The 8,358-nt window shown below is 46.0% G+C and overlaps 1 protein-coding gene across 1 annotated transcript; it reads right to left on the bottom strand.

Annotated features, from left to right (window-relative positions):
• Positions 1-1,472: 1,472 nt before the first annotated feature.
• On the bottom strand, positions 1,473-8,148 carry UTP11 (UTP11 small subunit processome component). The gene is made up of 8 exons (XM_024202950.3): positions 8,042-8,148; positions 7,717-7,778; positions 6,934-7,036; positions 6,305-6,418; positions 5,381-5,474; positions 4,910-5,040; positions 2,378-2,488; positions 1,473-1,758 (listed from the first exon to the last, which is right to left on the bottom strand). The coding sequence occupies exons 1-8, from the start codon at positions 8,102-8,104 to the stop codon at positions 1,675-1,677; spliced, it is 762 nt and encodes a 253-aa protein (XP_024058718.1). The 5' UTR covers positions 8,105-8,148; the 3' UTR covers positions 1,473-1,674.
• Positions 8,149-8,358: the final 210 nt, after the last annotated feature.

Genomic DNA, 8,358 nt, shown 5'->3' with positions numbered 1-8,358 from the left:
GCAAAGGACAGACCCGGGTCACCTGGGGACTAGGAACACTTGCAGAAGCTGGGAATGGGAGACAGGGGATGGATCACTTGATGATTACCTGTTCTGTTCTTTTCCCTCTGAAGCATCTGCCATTGGCCACCATTGGAAGACAGGATACTGGGCTACATGGACCTTTGGTCTAAACCTGTATGGCTGTTCTTATGTAGGTAATTCATCACTTGCTCCTTCACCAAAATGTTTTATTCTAGCTTAAGGTATGTCTATACATACAGCGCCTCAGCTGAACCGAGACAGCTGCACCGCTGCAGCGCATCTGGTGAAGACAATCTATACCGATGGGAGAGAGCTCTCCCGTTGGCATAAAATAACCACTTCCATGAGCGGCATAAGCTATGTCGGCAGGAGCAGCTCTCCTGCAGACACAGCGCTGGGCACACGAACACTTAGGTCAGTGTAACTCATCGCTCAGGGGGGTGGAATAGTCACACCCCTGAGCGTCATAAGTTTTGCCAGCATAAGCTATGTCTATACTACAGCCTAAGAAACAAAGTAAGTTCTCCTCCAAGAGCATCCAAAGGGTTCTCTTCACGTGCACTCAGTTGTCAGACAGGCTCAGGCTGAAGGGACATGAGATAGCGAATGTACTCACACAGGCACAGCTCCCAAGGACATGTCAACTAACTGTCCCCATGTGAATTCACCCTCCAGGTACTCAGACTCCACAGCAACGAGCAAAGTATACACAGAACAGATATCCTGCTGCCCTGCCTCTGGGGCTGAGTGGCTTCCCCTTCTACGTATCAATCTGAGGAATGCCTATGCTTAGGCTCACTGGGTCAGTTTGGGAATTTCCCTCAGAGCAGGCAGTGCCCTTTTGGAAAGTTATGAGATACACGAAACCAAAACACAAAAGGCAGCAAGTTCATGTGACCCAGGTGCAGTTATGTAGCACCTATGGCTTTCTTGGGGACTGTACAGATATTTACAGGGAATATAGAGAGAAAGGGATAAGCCCACCTATTTCTGCCTTCACACTACATCGCTCCTCCTTAACCCCACTGTATAAGCCTGCAGCCAGGGAAGAGTATTGATTTAATAACATGCCCTTATGCAATGCCCCTCACAAGTGTTATAGTTCTGCAAAATAAATATGAATAGACAGAACAGAGAAGTCAAGCGAGAGGAAAAATGGAAGGAGATGCAATGGAACAGATAAAGTAGATGCTTAGAGATTGATCCTAGACTTTTACCATCTAGAACAACAGGACAAGAGAGCTGGTCTGGAGCCTTCACCAGACCTAGGCAGACCACCATCCCCTAGCCACAAACTTTACCCCTCTCCCTGGTCAGGGCCCAGTCTCCCCTTTGTTTGTGTATTGTGCACACAAAATGCAGTTACAAGCTCAGCATTTCTCTCTTAGGGTTTTCACCAAGGTATCTGGACACTTCTTCTGGGGTTTCCAATGTGTAAATACCAAAACTGAAGCAGAAATCTTCTTGGATTTATTAAATGGAAGGTGTTATAGTTACAAATACCCATAAGGCTTACTTTGACAAAACATTAAACTGCAGTGAAAATAAGCCTGATACTGACAAAATACCAGCACTTCTCCACAAGAAGCAAGATATTCGTTATGTCAACTAGATCTACACAAGGACGTCAAAAACTATTTCACAGAAAAATTAACGTTTCCGTTGGAATTTGAATTTGTAAACAGCTGGGCTATTTACAGTTTCTTTCTTCACCTTCACTTTGTAAGTTTTGTCCTGAAATGAAACAAACAATTATTTTCTTTCCCATCAAATGATAAGAGAAACATATCCTAAGGGGAGAAAATGGAAGCGCTGGTGGAACTCGAGGTGCAGATTAGGTTCAGTGGAAACTGGGCAATTCCTCATCTTTAGTGGGCAGAAGATATTTTCATCTGCTCTTTCATCTCTAACTGTGGTGCTAGCCACACCACCTGTTCTTTGACTGGCAAGTCCCCACTGACACAGGAAATCTCTTTAGAGTCACTGGAATTTTGAGGATCTGTTCCTAACCTAGAGAGACCACAACCTCCTCGTTCCTCCCTTCTGCTACTCCACAGCTCCAACTTCAAATTTACACAGCACTTTACAATAGACTGAATAGGCTACACAGAGAACGGACTCTCTGCCCTAAATTTATGGACCAAAGGCCCAAATGGGTACAATATCATAGAAACAAGTTATCTGTGCTATCATTACAGCTGGAATGTTTCTTGGTAACTTTTATAAGGAGCTACCTGAAATACTCCACAACAAGTAAGGAAATGTGTGCACACACAGACACAACCTGTTCTCAGCTCTAAGACCCTCAACAAGCAGAGTCCAAAGAACAAGAGTTAAGTCTTTGCTCCCTCACCAAGAGATCTTTGCGTGCCTGGATTTTCTGAGCAATAACAAACATCTTCTTTTCACGCTCAATGCGCTGTTTCAGGAGGCTGTACTGGTGCTTCCTTTGTTCGGCTAATTTCTGAAGGAGGAAAAGAGCATTTTTTAGTAGAGCAAAAGAACAAGAAAAATATATTCTCTCGCTCAACTCATCCCAGGCTGCCAGGGATCACACTTAGGGTGACTAACTGAGTTTTTGATTAAACAAAAAATCACACAAGTTCCACGAACAAAGAGTTCTATTAAAGTACCCAATACCAATTTTGTGGTTGCTTCCAAAAGGCTCATTGTTTAACTCCTTGACTCTGAGAGCTGTGATTTCCTTGCACATACCATAATCCTAGCAGGGACCTAAGGGGTTAATACAGGCAAGATAATTAGGACAACAGGCCTCTAGGTCTTCTCCGATGATATGTGGCTGAAACCTTGGTTTCACAGCTCATCCAAAAAATCAATATACCACAGCAGCAAAGGACCTCCTGGCTGCTTTGTGACTGAACATGATGCTGACAGTTTTACAGCTTGTAAGTGCAGTTGTGTCTAAGACCACCGGTGCATGAGCGGCAGTCCTTTCTGAATGAAAGGCAGAGCTTGTTCAATACAGAGAAAGATATGACAGTCTATACCTGCTGAGTCTGCTGCAGTTTACACTCAGCCACTATATGGATCTTGAGGCAAAGAAGCTAATCTTGAACTGGATAATCTTCTAGCACCATGCTGGGCATTAGCTCTGTACTGATTCAGAGTGAAAAGGGTCACCAAGACCAGTTCCTGAAATGAAGGCATTGCATGGAGACCTCCCAGCCAAACAGTGACCCACCTGATTCTACTTCACTTGCGAGAGCTGATGGGCTCAAAAGCACAAGGTGGTATGACTGCAAGTGTGACCTCGTTAATTTCATTGAACAGGACAGATCCCAACATGTTTACAATGTGACTGAGTCTTTGGAAGAGGAGAAAACCCATCAGTTGAAACTAGTCCAACCACTTTAATGCCAAGCCAGAGTGAGAGGGCTGGCAGGAGGGAGGGGAGTGGGGAACGTTATCCAACATCTGATTTAAGAAGAACATGCTGCAATCTTATCATGAGCAATTTTAAACACCTTTATTTTTACCTTATTGCACATACTGACTCAAGCTTACAAGACTGCCCAATATATCCAAGCTAATTAGGAGGCATTTATACTGCTAAACCCATGCTTAGCTGCTTCTGAGAGAGAGAGAGAGAGAGAACGAACTGCTATGAAATTAAAACATCAGGAGCAAAGCTGATGCTGTCTAAGCAATTCAAGCTGGAGAACAGAGGCCGGGGTGAAACATATTTTAAATTAAAGAACAGCTAGGAAATGAGATTTCAGCCTAAACAGCTTCACAGGAAAGAAGAGAAGGCAGAGTACTGGATCACAAACCCCACTGTGTTCAAAGACAGAAGGAAAGAGAATCCAAGTGTAAATTTATTAACCAAGAGCCACAGAAATAAGAGGAGAGAAATCTCTGCATATATCCCGGGTATGATGATTGCCAGGTGCAAAGGAAAGAGGCAGAGTCTGTATATTTGTATCTACTAGAGCCACCCCTTTCACAGGAAGCTCCTCCATATCCCCACTTAGGGCTACAAGGTGGTTTTTTTTTTTTTTTTTTTTTTTTTTTTGAAGTGCTCAGATACAGCATTATTACACTTCTTTTATATATATCTAAAACAAACTAATGAATGAAGTCTCCCCATACCAGGGCTTCTTAAAATCCTGGAAACCCAATTAAACAACATTTCTATAAGGAACAGAGACAGCAGTAAAATACCAAATCTGCACATGGAGTCACCAATGGCTCTACCCGTACTTCAACCTGTACTTCCCTATAGCACTTTTGGAGTTGATACTAACGACTGCCTCAGTGGAAGAGAACTAACAGGGCCATAAGAAGAGAGACTCCTAAGAAAAAAAAATTCACCATCCATGCAGGACTTGTAAGATGTAGCACAAGTGCCCTTAGCATCAATTGAAACTGCCTCTTTTAGGGAGCAAAACCATCAAAAGATAATGAAGCTTATGCAAGAGACACACTCAGCAGCATAGTGTGCACCCATGCTATGCCAATCCATCTCAAGCCTGATTTCCAGCACCATTTCTTACTCCTGTTCTGGTAAGGAAAGAATACCAGTCATGCCCACTGTTTTGCAGTGCAGACAAGTGTCCCTAATTGACCAGGATGTGACTAAACTGCTTTTCTGCTTCTGGTCTTAGGGAAGATTTGACTACAGGAGTCCAGATATGAAAAGCTGGCACCATGAGGACGGATGCCGATCAGACCCTGACTCTTAGCCACTGTACCCCTCAACCCCTGGTACCACCACCAAAAAGTCATAGCCTATAAAAGCAAACTTGTTCAGCCAGAGAACGCTCCAATGGACTCTTCCTAGGGCCCATTACATTTTAAAAAGTGAAGTGTAAGGACCCCATTTGCTACTGAATGCTAAATCATAAAGGGTGGCTACATAGTCTACCTTTAAATGGGCAGGGTGAGTGGCTCCTTTTACTGTTTCCTTCTGCAGGGTTTCAATGGTAGGTCGGTTATACACTCTGTCCACTAGCTCTGGGGATGTGTTCAGGTGAGTTGCAACATCAAATTCTTGAACTAAAAATATTTTTTAAAAAGAATTTAAGATTAGTAATGAGAGTTCAGAAAATTTCTTGTGATAGATTCAGCATTTCATCCAAATATGTGGCTTATACTTGCTATGAGATGGAGAGTACCAGGTCACCTTTTGCCCAACTGCCTGAGCAAGTGGAGCAATCCATCTCTTTCACTGTTCAATAATGAGCCCCCAGAGCCTCAGACAAGTCACCATTTCTGAGAGAGGATCTCCCTCAAAGAGAAAGGTGTGAAGGAACAACCACACAATTTTAAAGATTTGGACACAGCCTAGAGATGCTGAAGGGATGTCCTTTTTCAATAAATAAAGCCATAATCTTACCTTCTTTTTTGGTATCAAAAAAGAACACGTGCTTATTTGATTGCTTCCCCTGAGCGTCCAGCAGGTGGAGCTCTGATTTCATCCTTTCGATTTTCTGTGGGGAGGATCAAAAACAGCCTTCAGCAGTGGGCAATGCTTCCTTTGTGTCTCAGCAACAAATATTCTCTCAATATCTAAACTCTTCATTCCTATTAATTCTTTTGTAAACAGATAACCAGGCGATTAGTCCATTGTTTACATTTGTCTCTCTTTAAAACCTTGTCAATTCAAGAAGAATTTAAAATAATTCTAAGTACTATTCCTCCCCAACTCCTTGGTTAGGTTTGTAATTTTACAATCATTTTCCTATTTTTCTCTCCCGATTGCTGCATGAGAAAGCCACACAAACAAGAGGAAACTAACCACATATAGGAAAGACTAGAAATGACTATCCTCATAGTACTGGCAAAGACACAAAGGAAACAAACTCAAAGTGACAAATACTTTTGTTTCTCTAGTCTCATTACAGAGATCTTAGGTGCTATTGTAACAGCAGCAGATACAACATTTTCAGACAGAGCTTGATCTAAATTGACTGCGTCCCTTTAAAACTAAACAGTTATTTCAGAATCAATAATCTTCAATTCATGCTAAACGTCAGAAACAAGGCCAAGCATTTAATGTCTAAAATCTACATAATGTTTTACGATAGTTTATCCAATATACCATGCATTGTCTAAGCAACGGAGCAGTCTAGGACACAGTTTCAATCAAAGACCCCCCCATACAATTAAGCTGTGTCGACATTTCCTTCTGTCATTTCTTGTATGACTGAAATCTAACATTATCAAACAAATGCCTATCAGCCAATGGGACAAATGAAGTTAAAATGTATTCATTATGAACAAACTAGACAATAACGAGAGGATCAGTAAAGACTATTACCTTGGCCTCTGCCACTCTTTTCATTTCTACATATTTGAGATCCTGTGTCCTCATCACCTTCAGCTGTTCCTGGGTCACCTCTTCCTTTGGCTGCTTAATTACATGAACTCCATCCTAAAAGCAAACAAAGTACATTAACTGCAGAGATCAACACACTCCTAAAAGTAAGGCCTTGTCTACACTATAAAATTCTGTCAGCAAAAGTTATGCCGCTTTAATTAAAACCGCTGTTGCATGTCCATACTAGTTCTTTGTGTCAGCAGAATGCATCCACACTAACAGCTCTTGCATCGACACAGAGAGAAGTGCACTGTGGTAGCTATCCCACTATGCAACAGGCCGCAGGGGGCTTTGGGAAGGGTTTTCAATGCCTCGTGAGGCAGGTATAGCATCACATGATGCAGGTTTCTCAATCCCATTATTCAAGGGGCATCCTAGCAGATTTTCAGTGGCTTTTCAACTGAAGCATGTGATGGGAGGGAGAGGAGAGTGGTGTGTCTGGACAGGGGAGAAAGCAGGCTGACTGACCTATCCTGAGGCAGGGGGAGGGGGACAGAGGAAACCCAGGCACCCATTACCCAAAGCAGAATAAGGCCACCCTGTCTGAATACAACAAACCAGATTCTCACCTGGAGCTGCACACGGGTCATTTTAAAATAAAACTCATCAGGATTTTTCTCCAGAGCTTTCTTGCGAAGTGCTTTGAGCACATTCTGTTTCTTGTGATAGTCACTGAAAAACAAGCCAATATATCTAACACCGCCTGCATTCATATGTGCACACACATCAAATGAAACACTAAATACTCAATAATGATGCTAAATTTGCAGCAGCAAAAAAGGCATTACAAATAGAACCAGAAATCCACAGACCATTTCTCCACTGGATTTATTCCTTGCACCAAGCTGCCAACATGATCATCTCCACATGTTCAGTGCTACAAGTAGCAGCTTTGGCTCCCTCACCCCCCACACAAGTCTCACTGAGACCAGAACCCGCAGACCTGCAAGAAGCTCAGCCGCTAACTCCATCAAAGAAAGGTGGGATTTTTGGTTTTTAAGTGTGGTGGTAGTCACAAGAGTGACTGTAATAGTGGGATCTTCTCCATCCATCTCTCGGCTCTCTTAAATCTCAACACCACAGACACTCAAGTATTCACATATGGACACAAACGGGAAGGCCTATTGATGTCGAGGAGGATACTCGGGTGAGTAAAGCTAGGCACATGCTTAGCTGTTTCAGGAGCAGGGCCTCACGGAAGTCACAGGGCAACACGTGTACTCGTGTTCCCGTCTCCCGTGGGGGTGAGGCGGCCGCACGGGCGGGCTGAGAGCGGGGGCGGGCAGACAGGCCGGTCACTCGCCAGCCCCCGCCCGGTGAACGCGGCCCGCCTCGGGCGGAGCGGGACTCACTCGGCTCGGCGCTTGTAATCCTGCTTCTTCTCCAGGAGGCCCAGCTGCCTGCGGGACCGGGGCTGGAAAAGCAAAGCGAGAACCGGGGCTGAGCGAGGGGCGCGGCCGGCCGGCGGAGGGGCCGGGGGGGCTGGGTCCGGGGGGGTCCCGGGTAGAAGGGGGGGCGTTTCCTCGCGCGCGGGGGGGGGGCTGGGTCCGGGGGGGGGCCCGGGTAGAAGAGACCGAGGGGGGGCTGGGTCCGGGGGGGCCCCGGGTAGGAGGGGGGGCGTTTCCTCGCGCGCGGGGGGAGGGGGGCTGCGTGGCTGACGGGGGGTCTCGGCCTCACCTGTCCCCGCTCGCGGTGCTCGCGCTGCCCGGCCTTGGCCGCTTTCTTGAAGGCGGCCGCCATGGCGCGGCTGGGTCGGGCCGGCGCTGGGGGGGGGGGCTCCCTGCTGCTGCTGCTGCCGCGGCCGTAACGTTGGGGGAAGGAAGCGCGAGCTGCGCACCCGCAGATCCCACACGGGGCGGGGCCGCCGAGCAGGCCCCGCCCCCATCCCCGGCGCTGGGTCCCGACGAGTTATCCTGTCAAACGCAAACTGAGGCGTGGGGGTCACGGGGTGCAGGGACACCTGGGGGTCAGGGGTCACGGGGTGCAGGGACACC

The sequence above is a fragment of the Terrapene carolina genome, unplaced genomic scaffold (genome assembly GCF_002925995.2).
Source record: "Terrapene carolina triunguis isolate 2854851 unplaced genomic scaffold, T_m_triunguis-2.0 Scaffold236, whole genome shotgun sequence".
NCBI classification, from domain to species: domain Eukaryota; kingdom Metazoa; phylum Chordata; order Testudines; family Emydidae; genus Terrapene; species Terrapene triunguis.
Note: the sequence above shows the minus strand (reverse complement) of the source record. Positions and strands in the feature narration are given on the sequence as shown.

Coding starts and splice junctions, on each gene's coding strand:
- UTP11 (XM_024202950.3), bottom strand. CDS start 8,104: ATGGCGGCCGCCTTCAAGAAAGCGGCCAAGGCCGGGCAGCGCGAGCAC. Junction 7,037..7,716: donor GATTACAAGCGCCGAGCCGA/GTGAGTCCCGCT, acceptor CTTGTTTTTCAG/TGACTATCACAAGAAACAGA. Junction 2,489..4,909: donor CTCACCCTGCCCATTTAAAG/GTAGACTATGTA, acceptor TTCCTCCTTCAG/AAATTAGCCGAACAAAGGAA.